Below are 17,577 nucleotides of genomic sequence, written 5' to 3' on the forward strand. Positions count from 1 at the left end.
AAAGTTGCATCAACTCTGCCCTTTGGTGAAATGAGGTGAAAGTAAATGTGTTTGGTCATAGTACACAGCACTGTGTTTGTCAAAAAGCCTCATGCTTGTCAGGCATGAAAACCTGATCATTTTGGCTTGTTTTGTAGCCAAAAGACTGAAGCATTCAAATGGTAAAATGTCAAGTGGGCTAACATAGTTGAGTCACCCTGCAGGATTAATGCTCACAAACATAACAGCAACTATACAGCAGAGTGACTGTCTGATAAATACAAAGAACTTTTATAATCCAGGGTAAAGACTCCGTCTTGACTGAAAGGCACTAATGGGGAGCGGAGCATCAAAAGAGTGTCTGCAAACTTTACTTGAGTGAAAAAACGCTGTCGTAAAAGAAAGCCCCAAAATTCCTCCATGATGACTTCAAGAGACGAGATGTTTTTTCTTCTTAAAGGTAGACCTACAAGCTCTGGACTCCCAGTGCTGAATGCAAAATGTCTGAAGAACTCAGTAAAACACCAGAACGCTGCAGAAATATTTGGTACTACCACGACCTATTGGTGCAATTTGAAAGTAAGCAACAGCATTTCTAAACGCAACAACGAGTAAAAGAAAAATCTGGCATCTGTTTTTACTTTCAGTAAACATCGACTCTGGGATTTTTCCATCCTGACTGGTAGCTGCTACAAGCTATCCGGTCGCATCATTCCTGTCCCTACATTAGACGGCACTAGCAGGTATGCTGTTTATTTTATGTGTGTCATCAATAAATAATTTAAGAGCACATAAGACTATAGGACAGCACTTACAGCGCTCGGGTGATAACACACCAACACTTAGCAGAATAAGCACTCTTTACAGCGGACGCAGCAGACCGTGAGCCCAGGAGGCAGGCTTTTTCTTAGGACAACATATTCTCTGCAAATACAACTTAAAGGCAGGATGGAAAAGTTTGCCCTTTGTCTTACGGTCGTCATTCTGCCACCTGAATCAGGACGATTCACAAAAACAAACCTCCATTTAAAATACTCCCGGTCTAAAATGTAGAAAAAAAAACAAAAAAACAAGACGGCATAAAGAGTTCCCTATACACTCGAGCATTCTAAATATTTTATTGAAACCTGTCTCGAGAAACTGAATTAATCATGTAAATCATAAATGTCACCCGAGCAGCGCAGAGATGTGAAAACACAACAGAGCTGAAAATTGAGGCCGTTCTTCAGCAGCAGCAGAGTGTTTAATATGCAAAAGATATGTCAGTGCTGCTGTCTGAGCAGAGAAGAGGTCGTCTGTGTGTTCGTTTTAAAACATGACAGTAAAGATAACGAAACAAAAAAATAAATGATTAAAAAAAATAAAAATCAGGAACAAATAGGAATATTATAATATTTAGGACCAGACTAGAACATGCAGAGGATTTTAAATCCGCTGCATGTTATCAACATGACCTCTGCCCTGCATAAGTTAAATATGGATATCATTAATATTTTATTTCCTCTCCCATGAAAGCTACAGTGTCACACCTCAGTGCACGTGGTGTGATTTATGACGGCATGATGGTGACATATGAACACATGAATGCAACTGGAGTCAAACAAAGCTGGGCGGAAACAAGAATCACCTTCAAGGAAACCAAATTGTTTGTGGTTTCCACTGGGACATAAACAAAGGAGTTTCAGTTAGTGGGCCCAGTTAAGTCAAGACGAACACGCGCTGCACTCCAAACAGCACAAAGGTCGAACCATGATTTTCAACATTTCAGTAGAGATCCTAGTAAAAAAATAAAGGGAATATTGAAGAGATTCAGCCACATTTTGAGTGATTTTTGGCACTTCTTCTCTAAAGAAAGATTTATCCTCACCTTAAAGGGGCAGCGTTACGTATAGTCAAGGCACGTTGTGCCATGTTATAGCACAATCTAGGAACGGTCGATACTAAACCTGAGATATCTGCATCGGCATCGGAAATGAAAAAAGTGGATCGGTGCATTCTTATAAAATAGTAACATTTATGTCACTTTTATTTAAAAAATGTCATTGTGTTGTGACAGTATAATACTGTATAAACTACTCTGCCTTCCCCCTGTGGTATCTACAGTCTGAAACCAGTTAAGAGTAATTAGAGGAAGCTGTATTTCTACATACAATGATACGGATAGTTTTGAGGAGGAACTATTGTGTGAGGAGCAGCTTAAAATCCTTTAAGGCCACCCCCCCCACCAATCAAAATACAGCATGACACTACTTTTTCTGCTGATGCATGTCTGAGTCCAACAGGCATCCATCCTCCTTCTCACCGCATATCCAGGGACAGCATTGCACATAAACACTGTATGAATGTGACGAGGCGTCTGAGCAATGAATAAGCTCTCTGACCGCCTCCGGGGTATTTCTGCATGCAGAGCTCATATTCCAAACACTGCTTACAGTGAACTGATATATCTATGAAATGCTTTGGAGAAAATAGACCTGCAGAGAAACCAGACACTCGGAGTATCCAGAAAGATTGTTATCTTTATCTAATCAAAAGATAAGAGTGCGCGAACTGGTCTTGCAAAGTTAAAAAAAACAACAACTTCCTTTTGCTTTAAAGCAGGTTTTGTTATTTAACTTTTTTTTAAGCATACATATGACTCGCATAGATAAGTAAGGGTCCCGGAAGAGGACATGTCCAGTAATCAAACTCTAAGGTAATCCTATTTGTTTCAGTGTCATCAAAATTAACATCCGATTCGTGGCATATATATGAGGTGCGCATGAAAACAGACATGTCATAGAAGGAAACAACCCCGGAAATATGTACTCTGCATGTTATGACTATTTTATTTATTTTGGTCGTAAACTTTTTAATAAAAAATCATTGGAAACAAATGTTGCTCTTGCAGCAGAAGATGGTTTTGAAGTTTCAAATTCGTTCCACAAACTTCAAAATCTTCCTGTGAAGAAAGTTCGGACGAAAGCAGCCCGTTAATCGTCGCAACTCAGTAAAATGCAGCTACAACACCCAGATTCAGGAAATTCGTGTTAAGCTTACCTTTCTGACTGTTTCCTTAATGTACAGTTGTTGGGGTTCAGTTGACCACTCGACGCTTTCTGTTCCTGTCCATGTTTTGTGTGGTTTACCCCGCCTTCTTAAATATCTATAGCCCTGCGTTTTTAGCAACGCCCTGCAGCCTCTCCCATGCCCCGGTGCGCCCCCTCTCCACTGCGCCTGCGCACTGCACGCTCATAAAGCACAGCACAGCTCAAAGGAATTCACTTTCATAAAGCCAGATGGATAAGAGCCTCGATGTGCTGGTCCACTTCTTCCTTCTGTTTGTTTTATTGAAAGTAAGGCAGTCGACTGCATGAATAGATAAAACACAGCAAAAATAAATTCATTTTTTTATATTTATAAACAACCTACTGTGCGTCTATTTTTTTTCTACATTTTTTTTTTCTTTTTTTTAATTATTTTATTATTAGCTGCTTTTCTGTTGTTTTCTGGTATCTACCACCCAAATAGGTGGCCTACAATGAGCCTAAGTAAAAGCAAATGGATAATAATAATGAAAATGTATCTGGATATGAGATTTTCAGCAACAAACATTCCAGGTATAAAATAAATCATATACATCTGAAAAGCATCTTATTTCCTCTAATTAAGCGCAGGGCAAAATCTATAACGCCCAACTTCTCAGAGTGCATAGCATCACAAATTCGTTGGGCTTTAGAATGGATATCTGATAGCGTTTGCTTAAAAAGCTGAAGCTAAAATTATGTATATGTCACCACACTGACATCTAGAGGCGTAACATTGTACAGCATCGGTCGTTCTCGAACTCCGTGTCCCAGCGAGCTTCTCTGGAGTTCTCGCGTTATCTCAGCTACCGCCGTTGTTCCATTGAGAGAAGCTCAACATGGCATCCGACGGAACACCGGTCGCGGAGGCTCTCCCGTCTGAATTGGGGAATGCTATCGCGGCTTTGAATACATGGAGCAACCCGGACCTCCAGACCAAGCTGGCCGAGCTCGGAGCACCAAACATGGGTATGAAAGACGCGGAGATAGAACTTCATCAGCAGCGTGTTTAGCTAATTTCTGGCTAGCCAGTTGCTAGCCGCAGCAAGCACTACTGAAACGCAGTGCTTCCGTTGAGGTGGGCTGCCGCCAGGCCTGTACAGTGTTTACATCAACTTGAACGCATTATTCGTAGTAGTTAGCATGTATATAATTTTTCCGACCCAATATGGGATGATTAAAGCACAAGCTGAACCAATGTGATAGTTTTTAGCGAAGCACCCACTTTAATTTTTGCGCCTTGGCTAACTTTCAGGAGGAGTTGAATGGATTAGTTACTCAGTTTTTGCAATGATTATTTACGTCTTCGTTACATAAACGTTATCTGGTGGATAATATTAAGATTAGTGTTAATTTTCTCTCGTCCAGGTCCTCGGGAGGAGCTCATCGACAGGCTGAAAGGTTACATGATCCAGGTGAGCAAACCGCCGAACTTTAAACAAGAAATAATGGCCTCCAGTCGTTTTTGTGGGGTTTGTTGCAACACAAAGTTAAATTCTCCTCTTCTTTTAGTCATTTGGTGTCTGAAATAAGTTATTTGTTGTGCTGCAGACTGGAATCATCCTTACTAAACCAAATGATGACAAAATGGCCTCTCAGGTGAGTTCTTTACAGGTCACAGGGGCATTGTGAGGGAATGTGGTGGTTCATTTATTTCGCTATGATGGGTTGGAAACGAGTTGCATGTTCAAAATGTCCAGGATTTGACAACACAACATTGTCTTTGTGTACATCCTGTTAATAGACTACCTGTTGTTCACTATAAAACACAGTTTGGTCTGATATTAATTTGCATTGATTTTAGTTTGACTACCTGTTTAGAATAAAGATTAATGCATAAATTATAAGTAACAACACCATATGCTGTTGTCTCACCTGGACATTTGTAGGACTAGGGCTGCTCTAACAACATTTTTAGTAATGATTACAAATAATCAAGCAGCTTCTATATTATAAATGTATTTTTCTCATTTTCCATATCTTTCCTCCCTTCAGATGTCAGCGATTCCACCTATGCCCCCCATGCCCATGCCGCCGATGCCTCCAGGCATGAGCATGCTCCAGCCTCTGCCCATGATGCCTCCGGGAGCCCCGCCTCCGCCGGGCATTCCCATGGGCATGGAGCACGCTCCCCTGCCGCCTCCGGGCCTGTCCCAGGACGACCAGCTGAAGATAGCTCAGCAGAGAGCAGCCATGGTTCTACAGCAGGAGGAACGGGCCAAGCAGCAGGTGAGCTTCACCCACCGCTTGTAGCCCACTGGAACCTTTCAGAACACCAGACATAATGTAACCGTTTCAAATCTGTCACGATCACATGCACCTCTTCATTTGCTGGTTTTGTTCTCGTCCCGCGTCAGGCAGCGGTGATGATGGAGCAGGAGCGGCAGCAGGAGATGGTCAAGATGCAGACGAGATCCCTGCCCACAGGTTTGTTTTAAACCTTTTATTCAAATAAAAATTGCTTCCAGCTTGGAACCTGTGTGAAGATTTGAAAACTGTGTGTTTTCAGATGCTCTCCGTTCAGATTGAGGGAGGTTGAGTTACTTTCAATAGAATAGCAAAACATTTTGGTTCCATTGTGCGTATAGCTAATAGACCTACCTCTCAAAGTGAAACCTGTCTCTGTAAAATAAATTGTTAAATATATTTTGTGGAGTTAAATGGAGTTAAATAATATAAAAAAAGTATTAGTAAAATATAATATCAGGTATCATTTTCCTTCCATTTCTCAAATATGCACTTTTTAGAGAAATTCTAATTAGCGTTTTCTTCAACTGTTTGAAATAAAATGTCCCTTTTAAGTTATAATATTTTTTAAAAAATTGAGATATCAATAGGCGCCGTTTCAAAGTTAGAATGAAATGATCATGTTTTAATGTTTCCTTGTGATTTCCATGTGAAGTTTCAGTCTTGGATCCTCGAGGTCCACTTCCTCCTGGTGTCACCATGCTGCCCCCCCAGAAGCAGAGGGTCCCGCCTCCTCCAGGAGAAGATAACAAGGAGGTAAAAGCACCATTTCCTCCTGTACAAGATTTTTTTCACAACAAATTCAAAAGCTTTCACAGCAAGTTTGGTTCTAAATGAATCCTTTGTTTGTTAAAAAGACATTCCTTTGGATTTTGTCTTTTTATTGGATGCAAATTTTTATATATCTTCTTCTTCAAATTACTTTTTTTTTACTCTAAAAGTTAAAACTAAAAACTTCTCTTTTCATTTGGGAGATCTTGTCAGCCTGCTGGCTGAAAGTGGAGTCTGTGATTCATCTTTATCCTGATTAAAGTCTCTGAATCCAAACCCTTCCAGCCCTGGCAGAACGAGGAAGTGAGTGTCGGCGGGCCTAAAATCCCCCAGGTCCTGGAGAAGATCCTCCAGCTGAAGGAGATCAGACAGGAGCAGCTCACTGACGCACCAGGTCAGCACAGCTATCCGCCACTGAAAGAGAAACGCTGATTAAAGAGATTCTCTTCTCCTTTTTTGCTGGATATTCCTTCTGAATAATTGGCTTGGTCGCTACAGATCAAATCTTTTACATCTGGGTCTGGATTTTTTCCGTGACTGTTCCAGCCTAGTATCACATTCTCTTCTGGGCCGATCAGACCACATTTATAGCTGAGCTCAAAAATGATCCGTACCCTTGGCAGATTTAAAAANCTTTTTCTTCTACCAAAAGAAATCTTAAACATGTGAAGAAAGTACCGGTTTATCCGCTTAATTGACTCACCCATAGGCCTGTCACGATAAACGATAAATCAATTAATCGCACGATAAATTAAACCGATCGACCTCATTTTAATTATCCGAAAGCAGGAGGAGAATCCACGCTTTCTGATTGGCTACCTGTCACATTCAGCGTTAAGCTCCCCCTCGGAGAAAACCCCTGATTTAGATCTGAGCGGCCACGACGATCTACATCACACTCCAGGATAATCGGTTACGAAATCGCCATCGACAATCTTAGATCGGCCAACGTTGTAAGATTATCTTAAAGGGAAAATAGGGGCAACAAAATCATGTGGTATAAACTACTGCATCAGGTGGTTGGATGTGCCCATCTTCTCTATTTAAATATAGTATACAGACGTCATATCTGCACTCTTTTTGTTGAATGCAGTATTTATTTCCACTTTGGCTTTATGTTGTTTAGTTTTTATTCAAGTACGTTTTTTGTTAATGGAGACCGAGAATCCATTTTATTTTTGTTTTTGGTTTTGTTTATTTAGTTTATCAGTTCCAGTGTTATGTGTTCTTTTGAAAATAAAGTGTATCTACCTATGGCAGGAAATCACATGCATTATTAGTCATTTCCATTAAATCAGTGTCAAAAGGTCTTGAAACAATATTATCGTTTATCGCAATAATTTTTTAGACAATTAATCGTCCAGCAAAATTTGTTATCGTGACGGGCCTACTCACCCATGAATTATTTAATAGACAATAAACTAAACTATTAAATGACTGCAACCTTAGTTGGGATGGATGCTGGTCGCATGGTGAGAACAGGTTGTTTGATGTAAAGGAGCTGATTGGTTAGGATGATGATGTTTGTTCCTTTATTTTGATTTAACAAAACAAATGTGATCATTTATCTAAAACTAATACATGACACATTCAAAGTACGACAGAGTATAGGGCTGTATTAAGAAAAAGAAAATAAAAAATTCAAGAATAAAGTCGTAATATTGTAAGAACAAAACCGTAATTTTGCGAGAACATCTTTATACGGTAATAATGCAAGAATAAAGTCATAATATTATGACTATTTTCGTAACACAACTATTTCCATATTTCAACTTTATCCTCATATTAGTTTATCCTCCTATTATTACGACTTTATCTTATGTATAATACGGTACTCTGTCATATGAAACAAAATAGTGGCTGAACCTGGATCATTTTTTTTAGCGTATCTTTAAAATCACATTCAAAATGAAGTCTGGAGATTTCTTGATGAAGGTGTTTAAAACTGTAATCTTGCTGGTAGTTGATCAAGTCCTGATTTAAAAAAGAAAAGACTATAGCACAAACAGGCTGTGTTTGGGAGCTATGGCAACATTTAATCTGGTTTAAAACATCTGAATAAATAATTGTTTTAAAATATCTAAATGTCATCATCTGCCCTTTGTTCCTCCAGAGGAAGATGACAACGATGGAGACATGGATGCCAACAATTCCTCCGCTCAAGCCATGTCTGAAACGGACGACGACGGCCAGATGTCTAAAAAAGATGTGAGTCTTTTAACCTTCACAATCTACTCTTCTGAATAGCAATTGTTTTATTTTATTGTTTTGACTTTACAAACTAAATGTTTTCACTAGAAAAACCGCAAACGCAGGAACCGCAAAAAGAAGAGCAAGAAGAAGCGAGCGCTGGAAAAGAAGGAGCAAGCTGAACAGCAGCAGCAGCAGCAGCAGCAGAAGAAGGAAGGCAGCGAGAAGGAGAAGGACAAAGATAAAGACAAAGGAAAAGACCCGGAGGTGGAGATCGAGTACGTCACCGAAGAGCCGGAGATCTACGACCCAAACTTCATCTTCTTCAAGAGGATCTTCGAAGCGTTTAAGGTGACTGCAGTAGCTTTATAATTTAGACTCCAAGTTGAATTGCCTTTTAGTGTTTGATTTATTTAACAGTTATCCTCTCTCTCCCTACACGTAGCTCACTGACGACGTGAAGAAAGAGAAAGAAAAGGAGCCAGAGAAGGCCGAAAAGCAGGAGGCTTTCGGCATGCTGCGGAAAAAAGGCTTCGAGTTGGAGAGGAAGGACAGCGACGACAGCGATGAGGTACGGATACTGTCCGTTAGCGGAAGTGATTTATTTATTTTTTTTTCTTTTTTCTTATTTTTTTCCGCTTGTTTTGAACATCCTTGTTTCGTCTGCAGGAAGCCAAACCAGATGTACCAAAACTGTCCAAGAAGAAGCTGAGGAGGATGAACAGGCTGACTGTGGCTGAACTCAAACAAGTGAATCACGACTGTTGTTTTTAAATGAACTCAGAACGACTGTGATTTGAATCGGAACAACACTAGACGTCTGCTTGAGCACGTCATCCCTGTTTTGTGGGAACGCTTTGGATCTATGTACTTGTAGTAATAAAACGATCCTACGTTTATCCCTGTTGGTTTTCCTGATGCTTTCCGCAGTTGGTGGCCCGTCCGGACGTGGTGGAGATGCATGACGTGACGGCCCAGGAGCCCAAGCTGCTGGTCCACTTAAAGGCCACCAGGAACACGGTGCCTGTGCCGCGCCACTGGTGCTTCAAAAGAAAGTACCTGCAGGGGAAGAGAGGTATCGAGAAGCCTCCGTTTGAGCTGCCGGAGTTCATCCGGAGGACGGGGATCCAGGAGATGAGAGAGGCCCTGCAGGAGAAGGTGGGTGGCCCTTCAGCGCTCTCGGAGAAAAGCATTTAGCCAAGAATGCGTCGGGTTGCTAACGGCGTTAATGTTTCGTGAATGTCTGTGTAGGAGGACGCCAAATCTATGAAAACCAAAATGAGGGAGAAGGTCCGACCCAAGATGGGGAAGATTGACATCGACTACCAGAAGCTCCACGATGCTTTCTTCAAATGGCAAATCAAACCTAAACTCACCATCCATGGAGACCTTTACTACGAGGTACAACACAGTTCTCTTCCTTCAGGGATGAACTGAGGACGTTTGAGATGCACCGATTCCAGGATGGGGTGTTTTTTAAAAGAGATTTTTGGCTGATTGTATTTTATTTCTATTGACTGTAGAGGACATTGTACGAAAAAACACTGGGATGTTGAAGATGTGAAATTTTTATTAAAAAAAGAAAAAAAAGAAAAACTAAGCAGTGGCATTTTTAAATTTGAATGGTTAACAAGTTGAAAGTTTACTACCAATTGTGTTTTTCTCTTTTATGTTTTTTTAGGGTAAAGAGTTTGAAACCCGCCTGAAGGAGAAAAAGCCAGGAGATTTGTCAGATGAGTTGCGGATTGCTCTGGGGATGCCAGTTGGACCTGTAAGCTCAGAAACATTACAGCAAAAACTTAGAAATCAGCACAAGTAGAAATTTCACATCAAAATCACCCTGTGAGCATGAAAAGTAGATTTGGATAGTGGGAAGATCAGTTTTGACAAATACAATACAAAATGCTTTTGTTTTAATTGAAAAATGTTAAATTATTCATTCCCTTCTCACTAATTATTATAGCAGTTGACATTACAGCGGTCATCAACGTCTTACTGCTGAGAAGCTTTTTGCATGTTTTCACCAGTATTTTGAAGATTTATCCAGGATAGAAAAGCTCCCTAATGCTTTTCATTTCACCATTTAAGACTTTTTACACCATTAGAAACTCATTAAAAGATGCTAATTATTCAAATACTTAAATTTTTTGAATACGAGAAAAAAATTGTATTACTTAAAATGTATCACTATTCCTTTAGTGAACACTTTAGTTGGTCATTTGTAGCAAAGGATGCATCTGCAGCTAAAACAATACTGCCTACTAATGTGTGTTTCTTTTTTGTATTAATACTTGGATTGCAAAAGGTGCTTAACGGGAGATTTCTCTTCCAGAATTTCAATCGGGTGAAGCTAAAAATGCCGCTTGAGGAGTTCAGGGCAGAACAGATTTATAGACAAAGAAGGGTTTTCATCTGGAATACAAAAGAAGTATATTTTTGTACAGTTTTGGTTTAATTATTGCCGTTGCCGAGTAATTGGTTAACGATTAATTGATTATTAAATTAGTTTACAATTATTTCGATAGTCGATTAATCACGAGTGAATGAACCGATTAATCGCGATTAAGTCGATTGATCGTTTCAGGTTCGCCCCCCACCGCAGATTCTTTTTTTATGTTCAGTTTGGGATGCTTCTTAATCAAAAATCTAAACGTTGTTATTGCTTCCTGTCAGCAGAAACCTGTTAGTAAAATGAATGTTTACTTTAAATCTACTTCTGTGTGAATAATTTTGGGCTCCATCCATCTTCCTATCAAACTCTGACTTGATGAACATTTCATGCATTAGATGTGTTCAGGTTATCGGCGCAAACTTTCTTATTACTCTGTGGATTCGAAGGGAAAATCCCAATTAAGTCGCATTGAGGCTTGTTGTAGTAATGCAACAAAATTTACAAGGGATTTCCATAGTTACGTGGTGGTAGATGTAACACTTATTAGATGTGACACACTGTTGTGTTTCTGTGTCATTCTGTCTGTTTGCTGCTCTAATTAACGTGCAGACAGTAAGAATACACGTTGTTTCCACGGAGGCGACGCGGCGCGTTCACACCAACACGCTATCAAGGAGCATCGCAGGATAGCTGTTAATAAAGCCCAGTAAATATTTACTCGTGTAGCTAATTTTATAGCCGGCGCTGTACGACAGCGAAAATGATTATCGCTTCATATCTTTCATCTCCTTCAGCGGGTCTGGCAAACAGAGAGCCTGTTTTACTGTTGACTGAGCAAACAACGCTTTACTCGGTGATAATGTGTTGCCTTCGCCCGTTTCTCGCCAGAACGCTCACAAGGTGCCGCCTCCCTGGTTGATCGCCATGCAGAGGTACGGACCCCCTCCCTCCTACCCCAACCTCAAGATCCCCGGACTCAACTCCCCAATCCCAGAGGTACAAAAAAACATGCTGGATGCTCAACATTTTGGTTGAAATATAAAACTTTATAATGCAAGAATACCTCCCCCCAACCCCCCAAAAAAATGACTGTGGTTATTGATATGTGCTGTGTGTCTTGTCTCTGTTGGTCTGGTCAGAACTGTACATTCGGTTACCACGCCGGCGGGTGGGGGAAGCCCCCAGTAGACGAGATGGGCAAACCTCTGTACGGCGACGTGTTTGGGACCAATGCAACAGATTTCCAGGTCAGAGCTACGCAACGCAGGCCGAACTGAAAAAACACACATTCATCTGCTTTGTTTAATTTTTTTTTAAAACCCTTGTTAAAGGAAAACTATTCCAAAACAGAGCGGAAATGTTAACACACAGGCTAACAGGCAAGTGTGATTTTTGCGTCCAGGCTAAGGCGGAGGAGGAAGAGGTGGACCGCACACCGTGGGGGGAGCTGGAGCCTTCGGATGAGGAGTCGTCGGAGGAGGAAGAGGAGGAGGAGAGCGACGAGGAGAAGCCAGACGAAACTGGATTCTTCACACCAGCAGACAGGTGCTCAGCATGCAAATTTAATCAAGCTTCGGCAAAGTGCGAACGCCTGATTCTCGAGGAGTCTTGAGGGGATTTCAGATTTAAATATGCGCTTCACGATTTCTTGGGATGAAATTCTGAAGTGTTAACACAATGAAAAAAAACATGTTTTTATTTCGCTGTTTATCAATTGCGACACTGAGATGATTCTTAACAGCAAGCTGTGAAATTGGAAGCCAGTTTTTTTTTGTTTCTCCTACCGTCTTTATCACAGAGTTTGCCTTGCAAATAACAAGAAGATTCTACCCCCTCAATGAATGACCTGTGGCTTCATTGTTTATCTGGAGGAGTTTCTGATATTTCTTTGGTTAATCCCAGCATAAAAAAAGAAACCCACTGGCCTGTAGATGGATACACTGAGCTAATCCGTTTGTCTGCTTTTGTGCGTTCCAGTGGGTTAATCACTCCCGGAGGCATCTCCTCGGTACCAGCCGGCATGGAGACTCCAGAGCTGATCGAGCTGAGGAAGAAGAAGATCGAGGAAGCCATGGATGGGTGAGTGTCACTGCTACGCTGCTGTTTTGATTTCTTGTCACCTTTTCCATTTTTTTTGATGAGACTTCGTCAGAAATTAGACATATTTGTTTTCTTGAGTGCATTTCCAGAGGTAACGTCGTCTTGCTCAGGGTAAACGATGTTTCACTGCTTGGTTTTTAAAGTGTCCCAAACTAAAGAACAAACTGGCCCTTTGAGATTTATTGGGCTTTAATATGGCTGAACGATATTAGCATAAAGTGTGATATGCGATAATGTTGAGTTGTAATGAAAGCTATGAGAATAACATGACATAAAATAAATACTGAATGGTATCACTGTCTTTCTGCATTAAAAACAATTCCTGTGCTGCCTTCACTTACACTCCTACATGTTGTTTACTCATTTAAACATTAGTTCACACAATGTACTTCTTTACACTTGACATTACAAATAATTCATATCTAATACGTTTTTTTGTCATTAACTGAAATGACTTGTTATGCATTAGTCGCATCAGCAGCTGATCCGTCTTTTTCCATTACACTGTTTTATGTAGTTAATGTATTAAAACATGTAAAACTGCTTTTCTACTCGCCATATAAAAATAGAATATTTTAAGAAAATGTTTGTTTTTCAAGTTGTAATTGAATTGGTTGTTATGGTGACAAAAGTGTTCATATACCTTGAACTATAGCACAAATTGACACTTAAGGTGCGTTCACACTGTAGCCTGAAGTGACCCAATTCCGATTTTTTTTTTTTTTTTGACGTAATGCGACCTGTATCCGATCTTTTCATGGCAGTGTGAACAGCACAGGTCAGATTCTTTTTCGAATGTGACCCATGTCCGATACGTATCTGATTCAAATGCGACCTAAGGTTCAGGTCGCATTCATCCGAACTGAATGGCACTGATTCTCAACAAATCTCACTATTCTGCGTCCTGATATGCGCAAGCAGGAAGAAAAACAACAACCATGACGGATTATATGAGGATTAACTTGTTAATATGTTGCTCCGGCCGGACAACAACTTCAAATATGTAAGCTAAGCTCCACCGTTAGCCTCCATGTTTACTTCCGCAAACACTGAGCGCTTCTTCTTCTTTTTATGGCAGTTGGCAGAACATTGAGAACGTTGACGCTATTGCGCCCTCTACTGCGCATGCGGGACACTTTCAGGTCGTTTGCCCGTTCAGACTGCAGAACACATACAGGTTTCATTTACTGGCAGTGTGAACGGCCCGGCAAAAAAAATTGGAATTGCCAAAAAATCAGAATTAGGTCACTTCAGGCCGCAGTGTGAACGCATCCTTAATCACAAACTGTAATGTTCTCTAGTGATAAAAGTAGCGCTTATTTGTGAAGTGGAAAGACAAATAGATGGCAAAGCGTCCCCATAGCATAATGCTACCGTCACCATGTTGGGTGATGTTTAGTGTTAGTTTTCTAACACACGCTGCAACTACAAACTTCATTGTATTTTGGATATATTTTAATGTCTGCATAAAGTGATTCATTTTTGTTAAAATGTAAGTAAAATGTTTGTTTCTTTATAAATGAAATTTTGAAAAGTGTGGCTGGCTTTTGTATTCTCCTCACCCCCAGCCCCTCCAAAATAAGATCTGGTGCAGCCATTTTTCCTCAAACATCAAATGAGAAATTCTATTAAAATGCATCCAAGTTTGTGATTGTAACATGACAAAGAGGAGAAAAGCTTTGAGAGATGAAATTTCTTACAAGTCACATCAATACGTAAAAACCTGTTTTTGTTCTGCAGAAACGAGACACCGCAGCTTTTCACCGTTCTACCGGAGAGACGAACTGGGGCTGTTGGAGCGGCCATGATGGCCTCGACGCACATCTACGAAATGACAGGGGTGAGACGCCATGGATTTCAGAACAAAATCAAAATATCCTCTCTTTTTATTTATTTATTTTTTAATAATAAAAAAAAATTCTGACTTTCTTCCTTTTCCAGGTTGGACGCAAAACCGGTGGAGGACAAGAGTCGCAGGGTGTGGAGGTGGCCCTGGCCCCTGAAGAGTTGGAGCTCGACCCGATGGCCATGACTCAGAAATATGAGGAGCATGTCAGAGAGCAGCAGGCGCAGGTGGAGAAGGAGGACTTCAGCGACATGGTGGCCGAGCACGCCGCCAAGCAGAAGGTTCATAAACCGTTTTGTTTTATTTATTTTTACATCATGGTGGCCTGTGATTAATAGCCCCCTTGCTTCCGCTCTCGCCTCTCTTTGTTTCTCACCAGCAAAAAAAGCGGAAGGCCCAGCCGCAGGACACACGAGGCGGTGCCAAGAAATACAAAGAGTTCAAGTTCTAGAGAAACGCCAACCCCAGGCACAGAGCCGGCCGCGGCAGGATGTGAAACAGAGAGAGACGTGCTCCGGTTTCAGTTTCAGAGGATGTACACAACAGCACCAATCAACTGTTTAGATCAGTACCAACTTTTTGTTCCCCCTTTTTTTCTTCTTTTTTTTCTTAAGAAGTATGCATCAACAATGTCGTCTGGCCACATGTCATGTAATTGGTGTCGTGTGCATTTCCTGTTTAACTTGTACTTTTTAGGTCTATTGGGCTATTTTTCCACCATTTTGTTTTTTTGTTGTTTTTTTTGTAAATAAACGATGTGATGTCATAAACATCGACATTTCAGTAATCGTCATTTTGGGATACATATTGTATGTTTAGCCGAGAGCTCTTCAACCTTTACAATCCTTATTTTTAATCTTATTTTTTGACATCTATACCCTCAATCCAACTAAATACAATTTTTAAAGCCACACGTTGCATAACTGTTTGGAGCAAATATAATAATTGTTTATCTCTAATATAATACCTAAACATCTGATTACAGATTAATAAATTCATTAGGGCTAGTGTGGAATCGCTATAAAAAAACAGCATCTGAAAGTGGGAGAGGACAACTCTGAAATAGATCGTCACAGAAGTTGCCACAAGCCCCATGCAGTGTTTGCTCCCTCCGCCGGGTGGCAGCAGAGGACTCTGAACTCGGAGGTCACGTGCCCCAGCCTGGGAAACACAGTGACCTACATATGTGGAGCAGCTACATGTTGACTCGGTCACTGGTACAAATGCACACACGCAGAGCAACAGCCTTGCTCAGAAACAAACGCTTTGCACCGTCCTGAAATGGGCTACGACTTTTCCCCCATAGTACCGAAATAATGTTGCTGATGGATTATAACTATAACTGCATTAGCTGTCATTGTTTTTACAGGGATTGGGGCTGTAAAATGATATAGTTGATGCACTTGAAAGGTGCATGTTTCAGATATGTGACTGAAACTCAAATTTTATTGGTGCATTATTTGCACAAACGCCAAGAGAAATCCAATCAATACTTCACGTTTCAACTGCATGATTTTTAATATTTTTTTAAAGTGTTATTTTGTTGAATAAGACACAGCAAAGACGTATACTGGCTCTCCGTGGACTTTCACTTGATGACTGTGCAGATTTGGAACGCTGCGTATAATTTGGCCCGGGATTATCCCGTGACCATGTTTTAATCTGCTTGAGTCTAATCTGTTTATCAGTGGCAGCCACTTCTGGAAGTGAGGAAAGCATGTTAAAAAGAGCAGCGGGAGAAATGTGCTTAAGCTCATTCATGTCACTTTCAAACATACCAAAATCAAAAGACTTGTGTTTTTTTGTTGTTTTTTACTGAGCAAAGCTCAAACAGGTGAATTTACCTCGATTAAGTTTGGCATTTAATGTGCAATAAAGAATGTATAACCTATTTGAAAGGCATTTTTGAGGACATGCTAGTGTTAAGTTGCATATTTTGGACAACAAATATTTTCAATCATCTAATTTTAAATCATACAGTCATAGTAACATAACTGATAAGATCATTCAATGATTTATACCAATTGTTAAATTGCAAATTTAATAGTTTAACACCAAACAACACATAATGGGTCATTTGAAAACAAAAAAACGACTCATAATTAATCTTTACATTGTTATGCTAATAAATAATACATTTAAAGTAGATGTTTAACAATTTGCAATCATCTTCCTTGATATTGTTTTTGGTGTTTAAATATGCAGCATATGGTTGTCAGGCCTTCATTAGACCCCGGTTATGACTGCATCCCCGGGCTGCCAGAAACGCACACATGAGGCTGATGTAAGCTCTCTGATCACAGCTGTGATAATCTGATGAGCCGATGGCAGACGGTCACGTGTGACGTAGCCTGCGACGTTGTCATGAGGTCACCTTCTGATTCATAATCAGATTCTGAGGTTGTAGTCAGAGCCGCGCCTTAGTCACCTGAGGGCTGAAATGCTGCACCTGATTTTAAAGCTGCACGTGGCTGGACAGGTAATTCTGGGGGCGGGGGAGAAGCAGTGTGTGAGGTTTTATTCATTTATTTATTTATTTATTTTTTAATGTTAATTGATCAGTAGGAGTCAAGCTAAATTTTCCCCTACCTGTCCACAAGTATGGAATTCCCTTCACGCCATGATGTCATATCTGATAGGGAATAGGAAACTACAACACAGCTTTGAAATGACCTGCCAGCACAACACATCTTTAACTAACCGGTTTTGCACCTTTGCGTGGGCCAGCCTACTTAGAGCTAACTGTATGACTAATGGAGATCTTCCCAGCAACACTAAAGTGAGTGAGCAATTAAGGCCGACAGTAGAACTGTTTCAAAAGGAAAATGTTACAGTGTATTTTTTCTTGTGGTTTACCTTTAATAACGTAACATACAAACAAAGGGTTGTATGTATTCAGCCCTGGTTGTATTTGTTGCATACAACTAAAGTAGTTTATCTAATAAGCAGTCAGCAAATCTAAATCGCAGTAATTGGCAAAGTTAATA

The 17,577-nt window shown here is 40.4% G+C and overlaps 2 protein-coding genes across 3 annotated transcripts in view; one reads left to right on the plus strand and one right to left on the minus strand.

Annotated features, from left to right (window-relative positions):
- Nucleotides 1-3,175, minus strand: part of capn1 (calpain 1) — a 37,807-nt gene extending 34,632 nt beyond the window's left edge. For both annotated transcript variants that reach the window (XM_016677194.1, XM_007563578.1), the window contains exon 1: nt 3,019-3,175. The gene's annotated coding sequence lies outside the window, so the exon portion shown is untranslated. The remainder of the gene's footprint in view (nt 1-3,018) is intronic.
- A 665-nt stretch (nt 3,176-3,840) lies between these two features.
- On the plus strand, nt 3,841-15,368 carry sf3b2 (splicing factor 3b, subunit 2). The gene is made up of 21 exons (XM_007563579.2): nt 3,841-4,013; nt 4,413-4,459; nt 4,596-4,643; nt 5,040-5,273; nt 5,402-5,471; nt 5,947-6,047; nt 6,348-6,456; nt 8,176-8,270; nt 8,361-8,603; nt 8,698-8,823; nt 8,922-9,002; nt 9,183-9,410; nt 9,504-9,653; nt 9,934-10,023; nt 11,533-11,640; nt 11,784-11,891; nt 12,047-12,189; nt 12,622-12,723; nt 14,485-14,584; nt 14,686-14,871; nt 14,970-15,368. The coding sequence occupies exons 1-21, from the start codon at nt 3,884-3,886 to the stop codon at nt 15,039-15,041; spliced, it is 2,571 nt and encodes an 856-aa protein (XP_007563641.1). The 5' UTR covers nt 3,841-3,883; the 3' UTR covers nt 15,042-15,368.
- Nucleotides 15,369-17,577: the final 2,209 nt, after the last annotated feature.

Source organism: Poecilia formosa, unplaced genomic scaffold, assembly GCF_000485575.1.
Source record: "Poecilia formosa unplaced genomic scaffold, Poecilia_formosa-5.1.2 Scaffold149, whole genome shotgun sequence".
NCBI lineage: Eukaryota > Metazoa > Chordata > Actinopteri > Cyprinodontiformes > Poeciliidae > Poecilia > Poecilia formosa.

What these genes read in the sequence shown, in the direction of transcription:
- sf3b2 (XM_007563579.2), top strand. Translation starts at nt 3,884, where the DNA reads ATGGCATCCGACGGAACACCGGTCGCGGAGGCTCTCCCGTCTGAATTG. An exon ending in GCCAGATGTCTAAAAAAGAT is followed by an intron (nt 8,271 to 8,360) that starts GTGAGTCTTTTA and finishes TGTTTTCACTAG; the next exon opens with AAAAACCGCAAACGCAGGAA. An exon ending in ATGGAGACCTTTACTACGAG is followed by an intron (nt 9,654 to 9,933) that starts GTACAACACAGT and finishes ATGTTTTTTTAG; the next exon opens with GGTAAAGAGTTTGAAACCCG.